Genomic DNA, 23,979 nt, shown 5'->3' with positions numbered 1-23,979 from the left:
CATGGTTATGCATATATGCATATAAGTTCTTTGGGGTTAATTTCTTCCCACCCACCCCCACCTTTCCTCTGTGATTCATCAGACTGTTCCATGTGTCTATTTCTCTGGATCTATTTTGTCCATTATATTCCATATATGATTGTGATCATGGGATGCTTATCTTTCTCTGACTGGCTTATTTTGCTTAGCATAATACTCTCCAGGTCCCTCCATGCTGTTGCAAAGGGTAAGAGATCCTTCTTTTTTTACATCTGCATAGTATTCCATGGTATAAATGTACCACAGCTTTTTTATTCACTCATCTACTGATGAGCACTTGAGCTGTTCCCAGGTCTTAGCTATTGTAAGTTGTACTGCTATGAAAACTAAGACTCACCTGCATAGGTGGTCTAACATCACTTGCTCTGCAACACTCTGTTTCTTCTTCTCAGCAGCCACAATTTCCTGAGAAGAGAAAATAAAGAAAATCACTGACCATAAAGCAGAATACTACTACAATTAACACAAGAGTCCTAAAATATAAACCATTCCCAGTACCTGAAAATGAAATTGAATTGGAATCATTAATGCTGTATCAAAAATAAAAAAATATAATAAAAAAAAGACTCACATCATTAAAATAATATTTTTGATGCATATAATCCATTAATAATCTTTTATCAACTTTTCTCAATTAATGTTTTGACTAAACGATTTCATAGTATTTTTTTGCTTTTCCAAAAGTATTTTTACTGCATTTTAGGTTTCATAAACTAATTTGTAATCACTCAAGTCCAAGTAGGTTATCATGTAACTCTAATCACTAAAATGTTTCTTTTGAAGGATAAGTTAAAAAGTTGAAAAAATTAAGAAGTCAAATAAAACTTGTTCTATTTTCAGAATATAAATTATTGTCATCCATCCCCATGGGTCATTCCAATAAATGAAATCAAGTATGTAATGTTGCTTAAGATAGAGGCTTTGTAACTTTAGAGAGAGAATGATGTTTGAAACTGACACAAAATTTAATAACTAAAGGTATATTATAAAAACAAAAAGTATAAACTCCTAAGAAAACCTGGAAACATTGGGCATGACCATTTAATTGTTAGTCTTGAATTTAAATGTTTGGTAGAAATTTAAGATGTATGCTTTACCCATTCAAATATGCCTCATTGAAGTTCATATCATAAGACTAATAAAAGAGTAATATGCTAATTAGACTGTACATCTTCTGGGCAAAGCCACAGTGGCAGAGGCTGAGGCAGAGGCAGTTAGGGGCAATAAGGCCAGCAAGGGAGGGCAGCTAAAAGTGACCGGCTGGCAGGGGAGGGCAGTTAGGGGTAAACTGGCCGGCAGGGGAGCAGTTAGGGGGCAATCAGGCGAGCAGATAAAGGTGGTTAGGGACAATCAAAGAAACAGTTAGGAGCATCAGGCTAGCAGACAGGCAAGTGGTTAGGAGCTAGCAGTCCTGGATTGAGAGAGGGATCAGGCCTCAACCAGCAGTTGGACATTCTCTAAGAGGACCTGGATTGGAGAGGGCACAGGCTGGGCTGAAGGACCCCCCCAATGCATGAATTTCATGTACCGGGCCTCTAGTTTAATATACAACTGCAGCTTGTGGTCTTAAGCTTGTGATAATTTATAATGATTTTTAATAAGTTAGAAGAATTGTATAACTTACAGGTAAAACATTTTATGTGCAAGGGTGACTCAGAAAGTGGATGCTGTCTAAAATAAAATGTGAAACTATATATTAAAAAAAAAAAAAAAAGCTCAGCCAGAACAGAGATGTAAAACCCAGAAGTGTTATTGGTGGAAGTGAAGCTCTTGGGGTGCATGAGGAAAAGAATTTCCCGAGACCCCATGGGATGATGGGGGATAGTAGAAAGCCTTATTGATTATGTAAAATTAAGGGAGTTTCCTCTCCAAGGTCCCACCATTGAAAGAATCCAACTATGTCTTCAGTGGGGCCAGAATAAAGGCTACTGCCCAGAATTTCTGCTTCATAGTAAAGTCCATCTAGTCTAGCCTCTGACTAGCTTAGCTTGTGTTCCCAGCTGCAGTCCATGGCATGTGAGGCTCGCACAGCCATGGCCATGCACTGCTGAAGGCCACGTGGCTATGGAGAGAGAACAGTGCTGGTCACGGAGCAAGAGGGAGCCGACATGAACAAGAGATTGTATCTGGAGATTTTAACTTTCCAAGGTTTGGCATGCTTCTGATGGGATCCTCCCCCTAGCCAATCCATTGTTCCCCAGGCTGGACTGACAGACAGGCACCTTTCCTACATCACCCCGACTTCACTCTGCATGCATCCTTCTACACTTTTATTCGATTCCTTCTCCCAGTGATCTTCCGGGAATGGACCTGTGGTTCCCATGGGGAGTGTGATGCTGTAGCTTCCTGGTGAAGCTGCCCAGATGGCCATGCTTATAACATCCGGCGTCCTCTTAGCTCTCTTCTCATTATCAATATCAAAAAACTAGCTAATTACACCAATAACAAGAGAATAAAGGAGCTGAGGTTAATAAATATACAGCCCATGCAGAAAGCCCATCGTAACTGTTGACATTTATGGTGATTTATACTTTTTGGAAAGGTCAGAACCACCCCGAGGCACATTGATTTAGAGGTTTGTGTAAGCATAAAGCAGATTAGATGCAGAAGTCACACTGGTGCAAAGAATCTGATCACATTGAAAAACGACAAGCAAACTAGAAGATGTGAAACAGAAACCTCACTCTCACTGCTTCTGTCATCCAGGTAGGTGGCTAAATATTAAATTAAAAAGTTGCCCCTACATTTTAAAAATAAATACATACTAATTTTGATGTGTTCAAAGTTTACTTACATAAAGATTTCCTTGAAAAGCACAGATAAATGAGGGCTACCACAATCAAGGGTAATGTACTTGAGAGTGAATTTAGATGTATTGCCACTAATAATGTAATTGTAAGGAAAAGAATTCCACTAACACTGGTGGCTTTGAATTACCCCAAGAACAAAACCCAACTGACCTTAAGCACTGGTGACATGCATTTCAAGTGTAACTTTAGACAAATATCAAAGAACCTTTATCTGAGGCACTATGCTGCCTTATAAAGTAGCTTCTTTATCTTTAGAATGACCCTGCTAATATTCTGTATTCTATTAAACATCAATATCTAAACAATAATAGGCATAGAAAATAATGTTATGTGGTTTTAGTAAAAGAACTACAACAAGTTAGCAACCTGGGACATCCACAAAAAACTGCCTGGCGGAGACTGATTTCACACTACTATCAGAAGACAGTGATTCTGATGAGTCAAACTCTGGATGAGTTTGACCAAAATAAAAATACATTCATTTTCCCGTCAATGATAACGAACATGTAACCGGCTGGATCCATATTGCTTTATTATTATTCAGTTTATCTAAATATGAATTTTCCCAACTTTTGAGCCAATACTCGCTGGATTTCTATCAATCCATTACAAGTGTCCCTAAGATTTTCACCACCCAGGAGTGTCTGGGGTGGCCATTGGATTCCAACTTCAAGCAGTTGGTCTGATGGGTGGTGGGCGCAATGCAATGTGCAGATGGTATATCAGAAAATTACCGTATTTTTCGGACCATAAGACGCACTTTTTTCCCCCCAGAAGTGGGGGGAAAAAGTCCCTGCGTCTTATGGTCCAAATATAGCCTACACATATACTTTTAAAAAAAGTTTTTTTACTTGCCCGGCTCTGTGTGCTTGCTGCAGCCACTGTCCATTCCTCCGTGCCCAGAGTGTCTGTAAACCCCGAGTGGTAGAGGAGTTCCCATGTATGGTAGTCAGCCTCCATGCCCTCGCTGCAGCCATATCTCCATGTCAGCCCAGGTGTGGTGTACGGTAACTGCGTAATCCAAACCGTAATCATCGCCTGTACCCCTTGCTGGCCCGTACTCCGTGCCGGAAGAATGCCGCGTCTATTCCCCCAATCATTCCTCTCTGCCCTCTGTTGCCGTGCTTGACTACTGGGTAGGCGTACTGTAGATCTCAGCAGAACCTTTACCATAAATCTTCAACTTTATTCTAATTTATTACTGAAGTCTCTCGTTATTGTGTTTTACAGTACATTTTGTCTTTTGCTGACTGTATTTGTTAATAATGGTTCTAAATGGTTCTAAATGCTGCTGTTTACTTTACAGGGTTGATTACATGTGTTTATGACTGTGATGTTGGGTTTTAATGCACATAAAATATTTTAGGACACTATTTGTTTCAGAATCTTTTTTTCTTCATTTCCCTTCTCTAAAAACTGGTGCGTCTTATGGTCCGAAAAATACGGTACACACTTGAAACCTATATCACTTTATTAGCTTATGTCTCCCCAGTTAATTTAATTTTTAAAAAGTAAACAACTTTTTAAACATTAAGTAAAATATTTCTATTGAAAAAACATTATGTAAAATATTTAATGAAAATAAATTAAGTAAAATATTTAATTTAATATTTAAATATTAAACATTAAGTAAAATATTTCTATTGAAAAAACTTTTATTTTAATGTCAATATAAAAGAAATGGTATAATTATCTTATTTGTACCAGAACTGGTCTAAGCAATTCCCATCAAACAATATTGATTTTGTGAAAGTTATAACATAGTTAATATTGAGAGTATAAAGTTTTACTTCCCTTTTGCTAAAGAGTTCTTTTTTAAATTCTTATCCTTTTCTTTAGGAGCTCTGAATTTCTCTAGCATTCTTAGCTTCTGACTTTGAAAAACAAAACCAGACTACTGTTGGGAGAGTCAATGCCAAATAAGCCCACTGACAAAGAGCAGCCAGTTAACATTAGGAACTTTATAAACAAAATTTTTACAAACTCTCAGAGATTCAAGACAATTTCTCCACCGTGAATAGACCAAATGTCAATCATTTATTAAAATGAGGACTCGATATTATGCACATTAATGAATGTTCATCTCAATCCAAACTTAATTGTTGAAATTATTTATTCAGTGATAAGTCTGTAAAACCTTGCAGGGCAAATTATCTCACTGGCTTATCAAATAATAAGTAAACAGACTGGTAACTTACAGCGTTAGATTTTCTTGCACTCTGCTGTGCAAGGGAAGGGTTGTCCGCATAACGCTGCTGTAAGAGGGCTTTCCTATCCAGAGTTGTAAGGTCATCTGTGATGGCTTCTTCCCCTTGGGCATGCTATACGCGAAAGCAATAAGTCAACTCTCATGCACATACTTTGAATATTTTTTAAAAGAACCACTGAATATGTCAGTGATTATTTGTGGAGGGGTTAACAGCACAGGCTCTGAAGATCACACTGCCTGTTCAAATCAAGCTCTTCCACTTTCTAGCTAGATGAACTCTCTGCGCCGTGGTTCGCTCATGAAAATGGGAATTAACTACAGTAACTACTTCACAGACACACACAGAAAAAGATTAAATGAGATGACACATGTCCCACACTTAAAAAAAAAAAATACCTGACATGCAGCAAGCATTAAATAAAAGGTAGCAACTATTGTATTATAACTATTATTGTCCATTTAAGTCTCTGTAAAGTTAATAAATGTAAGCACACCCACTTCTTCTAAAAATTAAATTTGGGGATAAAGTACTAAAAGAAGGGGTGTGTCTTTTGAGGTAAAAATTCTTTGGGGTCCTAAAGAGATAACCACTAACTATTTCTCTGCATATAAGATGTGCTATATTCCCTGGACAACAACAGAAGTGTTCCAGTAGGATTGCAACTGGAAAAACTTCTTGAAAGGTCTGTCTTCACACTCGACTCTGTCGTCATGGCCTTGATTGCTAAAGGGGATCTTACCACACATCTAGGTGTGGTTTGTGCCTGCCTCTCCTGTTATAGTAGGGGTGTCGAACTCAATCAGAGAAGGGGCCAAAATCTAAAATCTAGCCTAAATCGCGGGCCGAATGGTTTACTGAACAGTCATAAACTGACAATGTCATAAACTGACAGCGGAGTGCAGTGATGACAGCGCGGTGCGGGCCACATTGCAAGGCCTGGCGGGCTGGATTTGGCCCGCGGGCCTTGTGTTTGACACATGTGTGTTATAGGTTCCATGAGGGCAGGGACCGTGCCTGTCCTTTTCGTTGCAGTTCCCTGGTGCCAGAAAGAGGAACACACAGAGGATGCGCTTGATGAGTATTTATTCAACGAATGAATGATGAATCTTGTTCAAGTGTTAACTATCGAGAATCAATGGATGAGGATATTTTATGCCTTTATGTATTTACTGCCAATATCTTTGTCTGATTTTCTTTTAGACATAAAATTCTACATTATGTTTAAGTTGGAAAAAAGTTGAAAAGTATTTGGTTTTGTTTCAGCTTGTTTTTAACCTTTACACAGGGGAAACCGTAGCATTTCCACTTGGTATCTCAAATTTAACCTCCTCAAACCAGATTTCCTTGTGGTCCTCCCCACGCTTTCAATCGTTCAAAGCAAAAGCCTTAGCACCAATCTTCTTCTTTCCTTTCTCTCAAGCCTACAAGAAATCCATTAGCAAGTTTTCTCAGCTCAATCTTCAAAATCTCATCAGATGTGAAAAAATTGTGAAATTATCCTGCCTATTATAGATTATTATACTTGTGTGCATTTTTTTTTTGATCTAGGAATTTTGTTTTAATACAAGGGACACCTAATAACCCCATAACTTTTGCTGTTAATGCTTTCAGCTAAACAGTTTGTGAATTAGTTAGTTCTAAATAATTCCTACCTGGATTGGAAAAACTAGCTGATATGCCACACATGCTTATAAATTAATCTTTTCTACCTATAGAAAAATACAAACTAACCAAATACAACTATCAAACTTCCCTGAAAATAGATTACTTTTATAAAAAGTTAACTGAATTAAGAATTGTATACAACTGTTCTCTTCTTTATGTCCAGTTGCATCATAAACTATTTCCAAACTTTTCTTTCCAAAATTCAAGACTGACCTCTCCTGTATGTATCTGGAAAGCAATTAAATTCATTAAGTCTTACTCTTACAGAATTTACACCTAATTAATATTAAATAAAAGCATAACAATTTTAGGAATTCATGTTGTTAAAACACATCTCTCAAAATGAGACATAAGACAATCATGGACTAATGGTAGGTTTAGAAAAAAATAAACTCATTATAAAATTATAATGACTTTTATTAAGTCATTATAAAACCACTTTTCAACTTTAATATTTAGACTGGAAGACAGAATTCAAGGCAGTAACATCAAAAACAGATATACTATCTTATTTCCAACAGAGAAAAATTTCCAACAGAGAAAAGATGATAAGGTCTTGTCATATGGCTAGAGTTTTCACATCTGAAAATGGTAGCAATAACCATTTAGGGTAATTGTGAAGAATAAACTAGTTAATCTGAGTAAAATACTTAAACTGGTCCCAGGGGACACTTATTATGACTAACAGCAACACATATCAGACAAGAAGATGTTTCTATAATATGTGTACTCTTTTTTCAGAATTTCATTAGAATTTTATAAAGCCTCATACATTACCTTGTCATCTATCTTGTTTCTTGGAGATGGTTGATGTCTGATATTTGATTTTCTCTTTTCTCCATTTCTCTGACAATACTGTTTATATCCTTCTTTCATTTCAGTTTTGTATTGCTGGTATTTTAGTTTGTATTGGCCTGTTGGTGCTGGCAAATCTTCAGGTATAACGTCCTGCTCCTAAGACAAATAGAAAAAGTAAATCCACCAGGAAAAAAAATCAAAATCATTATTCATTGCCTGGCTAACATTAACAGGTTTATCACTTGCCTTAGCATGTATGCCTAAGAAACGACAATTATATCCACGCCCAAAAAGAGGCGACAGTTAAAACCTTTAGCTGTGCAGCACCACAGCAACCAGAGCAGACGGAACTGCTGAGAACGGGCACTGGCCTTTAACTCCAGTGAGCCCATACCTTGTTTCCCTGGCACTAAGATAATTTGAGAGGACAATGATCAACTTTCTTTCCTTTTAGGCTTTTTTTTTTTTTTTTTTTTTCCTGCCCCAGAAAAACTCCACTGTCAACCATTTCTTCCAGAAGGGTCATAGGAATTACAAATCACTGATACTGAGATGGTTCCCATTTCCAGAATGTTAAGATGTTTATCTTCTGGTATTATTTGGGCCCCTGCCACACTTCCATGGGAGTGAGACATAACAGAGGAAGTGGATAAGAGAGACCTAAAACAAGTGATAGGCAAATACTAGGACATACTTAATGGCCAAAAGGGGGACCATTTAAAAGCCAGCACAACTCTTGAAAATTATTGATAATATCTGAGTCTAACCCAGAAGAGAAGGATGAGGCAAATCTTCAGGCAAAACTGTAACATGATATAAACTAGGATACTATTGGAGCAATTTACCCAAAATAAAACTGATGAGAACATGAACAGAGCCAGTTACATGAGAAATATTAACATAGCAAGGCATGCCTTCTACTCATAGAATTCTAGTCAGAATTTGTGTTCGTAACACGGAATAATGTGTGAAATACAAATATGTCCCAAGGAGATATCTTGTACTAATTATTTCTTCCAGAACTTACTAGTAGCCTCAAGAATGAGTCAATTTCCAAGAAACAAATCTTATATTTTTAAATGAGCAAGAGCTGATCTAATATTCTGCCATAATTTTAAATTCCTGATTTCCTATTAGGATAATCCTACGCTTTACCAATTTTATAAGGCACTTTAATAATAACATTCCTCTGTGAGAAAAAAAACGTGAAGCACGGTAATATTACTGCACCAGCATTATTGTTTGGGATATTAGTATGTTAAATCCTTAAACTGAACAAGACATAGATTAAGCATAATAAAATATCTGGATTAAATACAGTGCTAAAATGCACACTATAATTCAGAATGTTGGTTATAAGAACTAAATACTAACCAGTTTATTTAGATGTTGTTGGGTATGTGGTATTTGACATGGTGTGACCCAATCAAGAGCAGATGATGAATTTGGTGGGTCAAAATAAATATGCGCTGTTCTAAGTGGAATATATAAAAAATCATCCTAAAAATAAAATTAAATGATAATTTATTATCTGCTAGATATAATATTGTGTTCAAATGTTTGATATATTAAATATGAAGTAAAAATTACCTCATCATCAGAGTCAATAAGGCTTCCCAAATCAAGGCGTGGAACCCTAAAAGAAAAAAAAAATCTATGTAGCCCATAACTTTAAAAAAAAGAGACTTTAATTGTTGCAAATCATATATACTGCATCTTACATAAAATGGTACACAGATGCCAATGGTTTACTTCCTAATGATATTACTATCCTTTGCTATTATTTGTATGCCAGAAGTTATTCTTTTCTGTGTAGTAATATATATATAATAGTAGACATTTCTTTCCAACTCTGTGTTCAATGATGTTATTCTATAGGTAACTTGAAATCAAACACAATGGTATTATTTACATAGAAATTGGCAAAATAATATGAATCAGGACTTAATTTATTACTTCATTGATTTCTGAGACTTTAAGAAGTGGTGGAGAAAATGTTAAATAATGCAGAAAAAAGTGTATCATGTCTTCTCTGTGACACTGTGAATAACAAAAAAAAAGACAAACAGAAATATTGTTTCAGTATTCAAAAGTATCACCTGATTCAATAGAGAAATCACTCACGTCACCTTACAATAAATAAAAATATCAACCAACACTCATTTTGGAACTATACGGTTCATCAATTCCAACCATAGGTTGGCTACAGATAGAAGAATTCAGCAAAAAACAAAGACATCTTGCTCTGGCTGGAGTGGCTCAGTGGCTGGAGAATCGGCCCAAAGATCAAAGCGTTGTAGGTTCAATTCCCAGCCAAGGGTGCGTGCCTCCATTGAGAACTCCATCCCCAGGCCCTAGTCGGGGTAAGTTCGGGAGGCAACCAATGGATGTCTCTCTCTCCTGGGCATGTTTTTCTCTCTCCCCATCTTCTTCTTCCCCTTCCCTCTAAACTTCAATGGAAAAAAAATAACCTCAGCTAAGAATTTTTAAACAAAACAAAAAGATGTATTTCTGTGATAATACCGTATTTTCCGGCGTATAAGACGATCCCCTAATTTTACAGTTAAAACATAGGTTTAGGCCTATATTTGCTGTATAAGACTACCCCCCACTTCAAAGAAAAGACTTACTTTGCCGTCAAGATCTGCAGGTAATTTTTGTGCAATTTTGGTCTTTGCCCCCGATTTTCGGTTGACTTTTTTTCGTTTCAAAAGTCGTCTTATACACCGGAAAATACTTGGCTATATATTGTAGAATTTACAATAAAGGGCTTATACATTTTATTAGTATTTGTCAATTTTTTGCTTCAAATCCTTTATGAAAATGTATAATCAACTAAAAATATACTTAAAATTCTTTACAATTAACAATTAAAATTTATATTAAACTTATAGTACAGTTTCAGAAAACCAGTTGTTAAAAACATTTACCAGCACATAACTGACTATTGTTACATACTCAACATCTTGTATCTAGTGTTTGTACCCAGCTCCATTCCTTATCTAGGTGAATATGCAGGTACTATTATGTAGACTCACAAGAAATGTCTAATACTTGCCAATTTCATGGGGCTCAGCCTCATAATTATTAAGTTTAATTTCTATTTTCCAGAATGCCTTGTAGTCTAAAATACTTGAAAGGATATATATACTTTCAAATTTTAAAAGGGGAAAATATACAGTATAAAACAAGTCAATGTATTCTAGTTCAAAATAAAAGCATGTTCCTCAAGATACAAGTACAGATAGAATTCCCATCAAATTCATTTGGACTATTCTAGTTATAGAATGCAAATTTTTTGTATTTCTTTAATAAATGCACTTAACTAAATTTTCCAAATAAAACAATATTTAAAATTGTCCAGGAATATGGAAGAACAATATTAAATAAAGTAAAAACAAGAGAAGTATTGCCCTTAGTCCTACCATCCTACAGAAGAGCTATTTTAGTTAATTTTGACATACTAGTAATTTTAGGCCACCTACTGGCATATAAAGTTTTCTGTAGTTTACAATCATAGCCATGTATATATACTTCTGCCTTCTTTTTTTGTCAGTATATTATAAATATTTACCCATTAAAGAGTTCAAATGTGAGAAAATGTGACTTACACAGGAGGGCAAGGATTCTGTGTGGCCCATGATTTGGAAGTCCATCCTTGCTTTAATTAAAAAAAAAAAAAAAAAGTTTCAATGTGCATATACTATTTATTTATACTTTAAAAGATAAACAATGGATTAATGCAATAAGGCTAATTATAACTTTTCTCACTAAGCTTTATGTAAACATTATTTATTAAACCCTTCCCAACTGTGAGAACAGAGATTGATAAGCAACTTAATTCCTACCTATGTGGCACTCCGCCTGCTGCAGAGAACATTCACTCATAAAAACAATAATGTGAAAAATAAGTGCTACAATAGAGAAACTGCACAGAGCATGTATATCCAACCTAGCCTAGGGAATTGATGAAATTTTACAAAAACAAAAAAGTAAAGTTTAAATGGATCTCTGAAGGATGTATAGGAGAGCTAGCCATTTAGAGAGAAGGGAGAAAACTACTGCCAGGAGGAGCAACTTGTGCTGAACCTGCCCACAGGCAAAAGTTAGCAGTGGAAAGGGTTGAAATCCATAGAGTGAGAAGGTAATGGCCAGAGTTGTTATATTATAATATAAGTTAAGGAACTTGGACCTTGTCCGAAAGGTTATGGGGAAAATACAGCAGAATTTAAGCAAAAAAGTGACAAATATATATACATGTATGTGTTTGTAAATATTCAATCATATTGCCAAAAAAAGTATGGAAAGACCAGAAAAGTACACTGAGCTTAGCCACTGTGATAAGAAATATGTATGAATCTTGGGGAAAGTTAAAGTTAATAAAAACAGGAAATAATTCACCCATTGGTGCTTATAGCTTATCCTGAAATGTTATTTAACTGGTTATGCTTGTGATTCTGATAGCAAATTTAGAGATTATATATATATATATATATATAAGATTATATACCACCAGAGTAAGAGAAAACAAGTCCAGCTCTGTATCAGCTTAAAAAATTATATTTTAGTAATATCCTAACAAATAGTTAAAATGTAGAAACATAAAATCACAAGATTATTTAAATAGAAGTATATATTTAATATATAATAATGAAAGAAAAATAAATATATAATACATTAATTAATTGCATTTAATTAACCTTAATATAGTAATGCCATTTAAAATATATATATCAGTTAAAATAGCAGCACATTTTCATCACACATCAAAGATTTTCTTTATCATGATTGGGAGACATCATGACATCATCTAACAGTAGTAAGAACATCTATATAGAATATAGCTGTGGTTGTCATAGTGATGATCATCATAATTATTATTCTCAGAAAGTGCTTTAATGGACTTAGAGTCTTCTGAAGTCACATAAATATTTTTTAAATATTAGTTATCTTTCTTTTGTGCTAGCCAATTTGGTGCTAGCCAATCCAGAATTGTAGAGAGCCACCAGAGAAGGCACATGGACATTCTTTTAATTCTTATCAGCTGAGCCGAGGGCACTGGCAGAATCCTGTTATCAGCACTGATTTCTTAATCCCTGTGCTTGGAATGAGGAACAAATAGGACCTTAACTCACCCAGGTATTGAAATGCTAAATCTTGTACCAAAAAATGAGGAGCTTACCCACATCTTGATGAATAGGATCTGGGCACACCCAAAACTCCTTTTGACCTTAAACTCCCCTTTGGAAGCCAACAAATATGCTGTGTTGTCTGTGGTGAGTGTGACTGTCTCTCCATCAGGGAGATGGCGCCCACTTAGCTCCCAGCTTTATGAATCTATTTCTGCCTCTTGTCTCTTTCTTTCTCTAATTTCTTAATCCCCAGCTCCTCCCCTCAGAAACCTGCTCTTTTTCCATGTGGGATGCGGAAAAAGGAGAAACACCACACAGAATAATGATAAATTATAGCTCATAAAACCCCAGGGCCAAGAGTCATCAAACTTTGACCCAGCTCTGTTTTTGTAAAGAAAGTTTTATGGGAACACAGGCATGCTCATTTATTTACCAACTAGAGGCCTGGTGCATGAAATTCATGCACGGGGCGGGGGAGGGGGGAGGAGGGAACGCTACACGACCCTCAGCCTGGCCTGCACCCTCTAACAATCCAATACCAGTGGCTCCTAACTGCTTGCTTGCCTGCCTGCCTGATTGCCCCTAACTGCTCACCTGCCTGCCTGATCGCCACTCAATGAGAGAGAATCATTGATCAGCTGCTTCCTGCATGCTTCACACTAGGAATTGAGCTTGCAACCTGGACATATGCCCTGATTGGGAATCAAACTGTGACCTCCTGGTTCATAGGTTGAGGTTCAATCACTGAGGCACACTGGCGAGGCAATTATTATTTCTCATTTTTAATTCTACCTTTAGAATACTCCAGAAATGGTAGCTGATAAATACAATGGTAATATTTTGCTGATAAACTCTAAACAATAACCTGGATACCTGAGGTTATTGTTTCTTTTCTCAAGGATCTAGAGTTCTAAGATAAACATGAATTTGTCCCCTACATCCAACACCAGAGCTGGACCTTTCTAATAAAAAGATAAGACATTAAAATTAAAGGAAGATATTATTTGAGGAGAAAGAATGTGGGTTTATAAATCTTTTTTTTTTTTTCTTTAGAACTTAAACCATGAGTTTTTCCTAGCAATTTGGAAAAAAAGTTTGTAATATGATATGCTTAATCATAATATGAAAGACTATAATACTATACTTGCTATTTTGACTAATAAGAAGAGCTGCTTTGATTAAAATTATTAAATACTTCAGATTTAACACAATATTGTGAACCATTAGAATCCCAGGGCACAAACTTGTTATAAGGGAGATGGCAGAAGACAGTAGAGAACTCAGATCTTGAAGTCAGAACTGGTGTTCAAAATCCTGCCAAGTCACTTGCTTCTGTGAGCCTCACTTCTTTCATTTTTATTTTTTTACTAGAGGCCCGATGCATGACATTTGTGCACTGGGTAGCAGGTACCTCAGCTTGGCCTGTGCCCTCTTGCAGTCCAGGACCCCTCAGAGGATATCTGCCTGCCAGCTTAGGCCCATTCCCCCCAAGGGGTCCTTAGTGCTGTGGCAGAGGAGGGAGAGGCTCTTGCTACCTCTGCTGCGCTCACCAGCCATGAGGCCGGCTCCCGGCTGAGCAGCACTCCCCCTGTGGGAGCACACTGACCACCAGGGGGCAGCTCCTATGTTGAGCATCTGCCCCCTGATGGTCAGTGTGCATCATAACAACTGATTGTTCTGCCGTTCGGTCAATTTGTGTATTAGGGCTTTATTATATAGGATTTTCTTTAAATAGCTACTTATTTTTTTCATCACCTTTTATCCCCCCTATATCCTCTTCCTACTCTGCCTGCAATCACCACAATGTTGTCCATGTCTATAAATTCATTTTTTCTTTTTTGCTCAATCCACCTATCCCCCTACCTAACCCAGCCCCCACACAGCTGTCAGCCTGTTCTCTATATGCTTGTCAGTTCATTTTGTTCATTCGATTCCACCTAGGAGTGAAATTGTATGGTACTTGGTCTTCCTCTGACTGGCTTATTTCACCTAGCATAAGTTTCTTCAGGTCCATTCATGAGTTATTCCATATTTAAAAGCAAGTAAAAATACAACCTACCTCAATGGTTTATTGTGAGGCAAGCTATTGAAACATTTATCAAGGTCACTGACAAGCAGTAGGCCTTCAATATTTGGAATAAGAACAGCAAGGAAATATACATAACTTTCATTTGTTTCTAAACTAAACTTTATGTATACCCATTTGTTAACTGGGTACAGGAACAATGTAATTTTAAACTTGTACTCACCTAAGGATATGCACAACAGGGATATTATGAAAGTTGAAAAGAATAAAACTCCTAATAACAGAAGCCCAGATTCTCTTCCTCCCTAGCTAACACAAAACACAAACAGAGATATCTTATTCTTCTTTCTCTATTCTTCTTTTATATATTTTAGGTACACATACACAGATAATTTTAAAAATAACAATAAGAAAATAGTAAGCTTAATATTTTAAAATAAAAGTAAATTCACACAGTGACCAATTTTCAAGTAATGATTACCTTCAAGATTAGTGGTTCAGTTTCTCAAATCAGGGAAATATTGATCCTAAATATCTGTGAGTATGAGTAGTCATAATTTCTCAAGAAAGGAGCCAGAAACTTATTTAATGACTCATTCTACAAGAGAGAATTATATAGCACACGTACTTGTACTTGTAGGGGCTTCCTTCTTCCAGAGAATGACTGAGTTTGACTCCTAGGAGAAGCAGCAACTCCTTTAACCTCCAAATCCATTCAAGTTCACGCACTGATTGTGCAATACACTTTGGAAAATGAAAAATATATAATCATATAAAAGTATAATTCTTTTTCAAATTTTAAATAAATCATACAAATTACATAAGGATATTATATGGAAAAAAATCATGTGGTCAATCACTTTTCCTTCTTTCGCCAAAATTAACTATTTGTGGGGGCAATTCCATTATATGAAGCAACATTTATGGGGTCAATACTAGTCTGAATAATAGCCCCCTGCCCCCAAAGATGTCCATGTCCTAATCACCAAACCCTGTGAATATGTTACGTTAGGTGACAAAAGGCCTTTTCAGATGAGATTAAGGATTTTGAGATGCGGAGATTATCCTGGTTTGACTGGTGGGTCCAGTAAAGTCCCAGGATCCTTATAAAAGGGAGACAGTGAGAAAGAGAGGATGTAAGGATGGAAGCACAGGTTACAGAGCAGCAGGGAGGTGCTTGCAGCTGGCTTCGAAAATGAAGGAAGATGTCTCAGGCAGCCTCTAGGGGGCAGAAGAGACAACTGGATTCCCTCTCAGAGCTGCCTGAAGACACCAGCCCTGCTGACACCTGGACTTCAGTCCTGCCGAGTTCACTTTGTGCCTCTGACCTCCAGAACTGTAAAATAACGGGCTTACAGAGTCTGAAACCACCACGTTTGTGGTAACTTTTTAGAGCAGCAATAGGAAACTAATACCTATCCTCTACCACAAAGTGATCTTTTATTTTCTTTACTCTTTTCCTGAACTTTTTTTGAGTGTTAACTTTCCCAGAGGAGACTGCTGAAATTTTTTTGTAGCGAGCAGTATTATTTATCTAATACAAAGAATAAAATGGAGTGAATGACCCAACTGGTAATTCTGAGGTGATAGGTAAAATGTTTGCAAAACAATGTGAAAATAATAAACTTGCAAATATGTACAAAATAAAAAACATGAATATCTCAGCCATCCAGATTCTGAATACTTTACTTTATACTTCAGCCTTATATTACCAAGTATAAATTTTTGTTTAATTATTCATTCATACCTTCTTTTCTATTAAACTTGGATTTATTTTTTTTAATATATTTTTTTTATTTATTTATTTATTTATTTATTTATTTATTTGTTTGTTTGTTTGTTTGTTTAACATAGAGGAAAGGCGAGGGATAGACAGTTAGAAACATTGATGAGAGAGAAGCATTGAACAGCTGCCTCCTGCAACCAAGGTACATGCCCTTGACCAGAATCGAATGTGCCCGCAACCAAGGTACATGCCCTTGACCAGAATCGAACCTGGGACCCTTCAGTATGTAAGCTGATGCTCTATCCACTGAGCCAAACCAGTCAAGGCTTGGATTTATTTTAATAGCAAAATATTTTGTTTTGTTTTTAAAGAAAGATAGTATGGCATAGTTCTTAAAGTCAAATAGGCTGTCGTTCACATGCTCATTTTTGACACTTTCCCATAGTGTAAGCTTGGGTAAGAACTTAATTTTTCTGAGTCAACATTTCTAACATGTAAAATGAGCTTAATTTTAGCACCTTTCTCATTCTCTTGTATCATGTGGAACACCATTAACTTTCAATACCTGGTAGCCACCATCATTATTATTATTAAAGTAGTTTCACTTCATGTCCAGTGAAATCCTCTTACCTGAAAGATATACCAATTCTTTAATAATGTATCTATAGGACTTCCTTCACCCCATTGCTATAGTCCCCTCCCCTAAAAACCCTGTGTCCTAAGCATGTAATTCTACTGGTAGAGTGAAGTCAGGAAGACTTACCAACCAATAGCAGACATATTCTGAAAACATAAATCATTAGATTTTAAAATACTCCTATAGTACTAGCAGTCAACTTGCTTTACACAGATCAATTTTGCAAAGAAGAGCTTTTTAAAGCTGTTCTTGGTTTGGTAGAGGGAGGGAAGTTATTGTTTGCTTCTCATCACATCACAAGAGCTGTTGGTATTTGCCATGCTGATTGGTGGCCAACAAACACAAGGGTGTTGAACAATCAGCCAGGTGACTATTCTCCACACGTCAGCCACACAACTATTTATACCTGACAATACTATAGCCACTTCAAATAACTGTAGGTTACTTTACATAACTATAATTCGCTTGCCAATAATAAAAACAACAAAATTTATACCCTCAAATTTCAGTTCCATCTCAGTGGCCTGACTTCACTGAAACTGAGGCAACTCATGAGAGGTTACTGCTAGCATGCCACGAGTCTTACTATATTATCCTTAGTGCTACCAACATGAATTAAATCACTTTTCTCATTTTTTTTTTAAGGATGTTTCTTTCCAATTCTAATCATCATCATGTCTCTCTTGGTTAGTGATATTAGTGGCTATACCGTTGCTTATACCAAATCAGAACATAACGGAAAGCAAAGAATAAATCCAGCATATAATCAAAGAGAGAGGAATGAGATTTGGAAATAGTATTTTAAGCTCCATGCAAGCAGGGGCCAAGTAAGTCTGTCTTGTAGCCCAGGTAATGGCAGACCCAGGAACCTTAATTGAACCTGAAGCCATTAATTTCCAAACAAGGCAGAGTAATTCCCCTACATGCCTCCCCCCAAAGTTGAGATAGTACATTAAGGCAATGGTACCTGCAGTGTATCAGAACGAATGCTCCACCCTAGTCCTATCTGGGATTCATGGACTGGGTGGGTTGGGACCCAAGGACGGCCAACCTGACTTGATCCAACAAGCTGGGTAAAAAGCAGGTCCAAAGTGGGAGGGCTGGGAAAGGTTCAAGCTGGGGCGATTTCACCAAGAACCCTCTTGAGACACTTTGAGACAGACAAGGAAAAGGGGCAGTTCCCAACAAAGGCCCCAGCCAACTCAGACCAGCGTCTGCAGGTTGCCTGGCAACCAGCGTCTTCACCTGGGCCTCCAACCCTTCTCTCACTTCCAGGGTAAAGAGGGTCACAGTCCCAAGTCCCTAGCTGCATCCACACCACCTCCCGCTGCCCCCAAGCTGTGTGGGTCGCTTTTCCTCCTCCAGGGTCCACTCCCAAAGTGACCCCGCCGGCCTCTCAGAGGTACTCACCCAAAAAAGGGAACTTCTGGTAGCAGCCTCCAGAGCCTTACTCCAAGTCCAGCTCTGTGACGCCTCTAAAACCTGGGGAGGAGCTGGAGCGGACTCACTCAATCTGTGCTTCTCCTGCGCAGGGAGAGAGCCAAAGCCCGGTCTGGATCAGTGGCGGTTGTATAATTCCTCCTTAGGCAAATTCTATTGAACATTTTATGAGCAACTACCAGGTGTCAGCTTCCAGAATGATGTTTTGATGGGGGAAATTTTTAAGTATAAGCTCTCAAGGAGCTTGCAATTATTGAAAAAGCAAGTTTACAATATAATGTTATAGAGAGCTATATATTATAGACATAAATATTTATTTAAAAATGTGTGCACATACACACAAATGTATATGATCACTTGTTGTATATAATATATATGATTATAGATTAAAATGTGGCTATAATAGGAATAGGTTTAGGAATCAGGAAACCTCCATTTTATTCTTTGCTCTGCACACAATGTCTTTGGATGTCAACTCCTCGCCATTAAAAGAAAGGGTCTGATTTGAGATGTTTCTAAGTTTCCATTCCACTCTAGGATGCCTGACTGACTTTCCTGCACTGAACAAGCAATATTCTGATACTCAAACTAGAACTAAGAGCTTCTGAAGCCTAACCCAGTGTGGGAAGGCAGAAAGGTGGCTCCGGGCCAGAGCAAAGGTGATACAAACAGCCAGGGGAAGGAAGGCCCATTCTTGCATGAATCTTCATGCATCCTGCCTCTAATTTCATATAATACTGGTTTAGTCATGACGAACTCCTTTAGTTTTGTTTGTTTGTTTGTTTGTTTGTTTTGTTTGTTTTTGTTTGTTTTTTTTAAATCTGTGAAGCTCTTCATCTGACCTTCATTTCTAGATAGTTTTGCTGGGTAGAGTAATCTTGATTGTAGTTTCTTGCTATACTTCTTGCCACACCCTTCTGGCCTGCATAGTTTCTGTTGAGAAAGCAGCTGACAGTTGTATGGGCACTCCCTTGTAAGTAACTAACTGTTTTTTCTCTTGCTGCTTTTAAGATTCTCTACTTGTCTTTAACCCTTGGCATTTTAATTATGGTGTGTCTCAGTGTGGCCCTCTTTTGGTTCCTCTTGTTTGGCATTCTCTGTGCCTCCTGGATTTGGAAGTCAATTTCTTTCACCAGATAGGGGAAGTTTTCTGTCATTATTTCTTCAAATAGGTTTTCAATATCTTGCTCTCTCTCTTCTTCTGGCACCCCCATAATTTGGATGTTGTCCCAGAAGCTCTTTACACTATGTTCATATTTTTTGATTATTTTATCTTTTTGCTCTTCTGGTTGGGTGTTTCTCCTGCCTCATATTTCAAATCATTGATTTGATTCTCGGGATCCTCTAGTCTACTGTTGAATCCCTATATATTATTCTTTTTTTTTTTCTTTTTTTCCCCCCACTCAGTGTATGCTTAATATCTGACTGGTCTTTTTCCTCCTCCCCCTCCCCCCTTTCTTTTCTTTTTCCATTCTTGCTAAGATACTTGAAAGTCTCACTAAGTTCCTTGGAGATTTCTAGATGATTCTTGAGTACCTTATAATTGTGGTTTTGAATTCTATATCCAGTAGTTTGCTTTCCTCCATTTCTTTTATTTGTGACATTTCTTTCCTTGTCTCAGCATTTTGGCTGCTTTCCTGTATCTGTTTCTATATGTTGGGTAGCTGCTAAGTCTCCTTGAGTTGATAGAGTGGCTTTTGTAGTTGGTGTCCTATAGGGCCCAGTGGCTCAGCCTCCCCAGTCACCTGAGATGGACACTCTTGGTGCACCCCTTTGTGAGCTGTGTGCACAGTCTTATTGTAGTTGAGCCTTGACTGCTGTTGGGATCGCTGAGAGGAATTGACCTTTAGACCAACTGGTTGTGAGGACCAGCTGTGATGACAGTGGGAAAGCTGCTGTGCAAGAGACACCCTTATGGAGAAGGAATTGAGGTGGGGGTTTGGTGCTCACTGAATCTGCCCCTCAAGTGTGTCACTTGTGGATATAAATAGTTGTAATCTGGTATGGTCTCACACTGACCACTGTGTATACTGGCGCTTGGGTCTCCAGGGAGGTTCAAAATTAGCCACTGCCTGGGGCCATCCAGCAGGAACTACAATGAGATCTGCAGATTCCTCCTCTTTGTATCAGGTTTGGAAGTGCCCAGATGAAGTTCAGCTGTGAAGCAAGGCAGGCTGGTGGTGGTGCTGGGTCTTGGGCCTTTTAGGTTTGGGACTGATAGGTTTGGGACTCCCTGACACAGCTACATTTTGTTGACATGTTTTTAGCCTAAGAAAGAACCAGCCATTCACATGCAAAATCCATTGAGCACAGCTGGAGTGGGGTTGTAAATTGGATGGGGCAGGTTCTCAGGGAATCAACAGGACAAAGCAAACAGAAATGGCTGCCAGTCAGTCCTGCAACCAGTAAGGTTCAGGATCTAAAGGAGGGGCCTATGTACAAAGGAAAATGCTAGACAAAAATATGAATTATTAAGGGTTGGGGGCCAGGTGGAGCTTCTTTCTTGAAGAGACACACTGATTCATGGCTTATTCCGCTTCTGTTCAGTTTTAGATAAACTTCTTGTCCTCAGTAAAGCTAGGCAAATAGGTAGCAGACAGACATTCTCAAAGATCAGTAAAGATCAGTAAGTTCCAGTAAATACTTCCTTGGAGGCTATCAGGTCAGTAAATTGCTTTGAGCCACCACTACCTCAACAGGAGCAATCAGTGCTTAGCATAAGCCTTGCTAATGCTCAAGGCCCATCAGCCGCCCGCCCAAGTTCCTTAGTGCCTGCTCATGACAGTGTTGGAATGTGGGGCTTCCCACAAGGGAGGTCCCAGCACAGGAACAATGGGAGCACCTTTGTCTAAAAGAAAGCCATTCCCAAGTTCCTGCTCTGATGCCAGAGAGTCCAGTCACTCCCCATATGTGTCTGGGTCACGCAGATCCCCACATGGCACTGGAGCTCGGAGGAAATGGGAGCCTGTAAATTCAGTTCATGGTGCCAGCCTTTTAAGAGAAGTAGCTGGGCTCCAGCAGCCTCTGTGTCACTGAGCCGCACGCCCCACTGTTTTTTATTCCCTGTAGTTCTTACTGCTTGTAGGAGCTCTTTTTCCAAGCTCTGGAAGCCTGGGATGGGGGTCTGGTATGAGACTGAAATACTCCCTTCTCCTCTGTGTGACCTCCGCAGACTTGATCTCTCTCCTGATTAAAAAAGCATCACACATAGGTGCCAGCCCAGCCCATTCTGCTCCTCCTACCAGTCTCTGTACTTTCTTCTTTACCTCTCTTGTTGTAGGACCTCAATTCAGCCAGCTTTCTGGCGGTTCTGGGTGATGGTTGCTCTTCATTTTAGTTGCCATTTTGATGTAGTTGTAGAAGGAAACAAGTGTGGGTGTTTACCTTTAACAGCATCTTGGTTCTCCCTTGAGAAAATGCCATTTTAAAAGGTGAGGACTTGCCGAAACCGGTTTGGCTCAGTGGTAGAGCGTCGGTCTGCGGACTGAAGGGTCCCGGGTTCGATTCCAGTCAGGGGCATGTGCCTTGGTTGCGGGCACATCCCCGGTAGGGGGTGTGCAGGGGGAAGCTGGTCAATGTTTCTCTCTCATCGACGTTTCTAGCTCTCTATCTCTCTCCCTTTCTCTCTGTGAAAAATCAATAAAATATATATATATATATATATATATATATATATATATATATTAAGGTGAGGACTGGTCAAGGAAGGTGTGAAAATATAAAGACAAAGCCATCAAAATTTGCTAAAGAACCATAGCCTCCAAAGTTTGAGGCCTGAACAATAGATAAAAAACATACACACAAACACACACACCAAACAAACAAAGACGCAAACAAATGAGAGAGAGAGAACTGCCATTAACTGAGACAGGGAAGATTCTGCAAAGGTCAGGCTTGGGAAGTAGGGTATCAAAAGCTCAGTGTAGACTATTTATGTAATGTTAAAGTAACACATTGACATTCTCCATTAGCAGATAATTGAACAGAAATATGTATTGCTCAGTAGAATTTCCACTGGGGTCCATGTATTTTCACCCATTTTATAATAAATTTCTGCATTTTATTACCAAGTAATGACTAGTTGCATCAAAGTTTTGGGATTTTGTGTGTGTGTGTGTGTGTGTGTGTGTGTGGCAAGCTTAATGGATTAGAATATTAGTAAATATGTGCTCACTTAAGTTAATTAGCCTAATATCAAATCATCAAATTAAGATATTTATTTGAGCCTTAGCCAATGTGGTTCTGTTGGTTGAGTGTTATCACCACAGCAAGAGACTCCATCCCCAGCAGCAGGATCAATTGCTAGTAGGGGGCATGCAGAATGTTTTTTCTCTCCCTCTTCATTCTTCTCTATCTAAAATATATATACTATATATATATATATATATATATATATATATATATATATATATATAAAATAAATTAATAAAACGTATTTTTAAAAATATATATTTATTTGAAGCACAGCAATAATAAAAATGTCATTTAATATCTCAGAAAAAGTGCTGAGTTATTCTGACTAATAAAGAGGTAATATGCAAATTGACCATCACTCCAACACACAAGATGGCCACCCTCATGTGGTCAAAGATGACTGCCCCCACATGGACACAAGATGGCTGCCACAAGATGGCCAGCAGGGGAGGGCAGTTGGGGGTGAACAGGTCTGCAGGGGAAGGCAATTGGCGGGAACCAGGCCAGCAGAGGAGGGCATTTAAGGGTGATCAGGCCGACAAGGAAGGGCAGTTAGGGGCAACCAGGCTGGAAAGGGAGGGAAGTTAGGGGTGACCGGGCCATCAGGGGAGAGCAGTTGTGTGGGGACCAGGCCTGCAGGGGAGGGCAGTTGAGGGTGATCAGGCAGGTAAGGAAGGGCAGGTAGGGGCAATCAGGCTGATAGGGGAGGGAAGTTAGTGGCAATCAGGCCAGCAGGGAGGCAGTTAGGTGCCAATCAGGCTGGCAGGGGAGTGGTTAGGGGGTGATTAGGCTGGCAGGCAGAAGCAGTTAGAGGGAATCAGACAGGCAGGCAGGTGAGTAGTTGGGAGCCAGCAATCCCAGATTGTGAGAGGGATGTCCGATTTTCTGTTTAGGCCCTATCCTGGTGGGATAGGGTCTAAAAGGGCAGTTGGACATCACTCGAGGGGTCCTTGATTGGAGAGTATGCAGGCTGGGCTAAGGGACACATGCCCACTCCATCCATAAATTTTGTGCACTGGGCCTCTAGTTATTGAATAATAATATAACTGATGTAATGGGTATTAAACATTCATCCAAATGACATTCATTTATATTGCAACTAGAGGCCTGTGCACAAAATTGATGCATGGGTAGGGTCTCTATACCTGGCTGGCAATCAGAGCCAATCTGTGGGGTGGCTGGCAGGGTGATTGGGGCCCCCACTAGTACCCACCTTGGCCTGGTGTCCCCCACTCACTGGCCCTGCCGCCCATCACTACTGCCAATCACTGTCTGTGGGGCGACTGGTGGGAAGTTCAGGCC

General features: G+C 38.5%; 1 protein-coding gene across 7 annotated transcripts in view; it reads right to left on the bottom strand.

Moving 5' to 3' along the window:
- The window catches only part of CAPS2 (calcyphosine 2), a 53,041-nt gene extending 34,526 nt beyond the window's left edge, over positions 1-18,515 (bottom strand). For 3 of the 7 annotated variants that reach the window (XM_084876309.1, XM_084876305.1, XM_084876308.1), the window contains exons 1-8: positions 18,454-18,515; positions 15,315-15,424; positions 11,134-11,183; positions 9,113-9,158; positions 8,897-9,022; positions 7,502-7,678; positions 5,048-5,170; positions 377-444 (exon numbers count right to left, since the gene is read on the bottom strand). In XM_084876309.1, the coding sequence (XP_084732435.1) occupies positions 377-444; positions 5,048-5,170; positions 7,502-7,678; positions 8,897-9,022; positions 9,113-9,158; positions 11,134-11,183; positions 15,315-15,395 (671 nt within the window). In that variant the 5' untranslated portion in view covers positions 15,396-15,424; positions 18,454-18,515. The other 4 variants (XM_084876310.1, XM_084876311.1, XM_084876307.1 and 1 more) reach the window with 3 other exon arrangements.
- Positions 18,516-23,979: the final 5,464 nt, after the last annotated feature.

This window comes from Pipistrellus hanaki (assembly GCF_964339955.1).
Source record: "Pipistrellus hanaki genome assembly, chromosome: 3".
In the NCBI taxonomy this organism is placed as follows: domain Eukaryota; kingdom Metazoa; phylum Chordata; class Mammalia; order Chiroptera; family Vespertilionidae; genus Pipistrellus; species Pipistrellus hanaki.
Note: the sequence above shows the minus strand (reverse complement) of the source record. Positions and strands in the feature narration are given on the sequence as shown.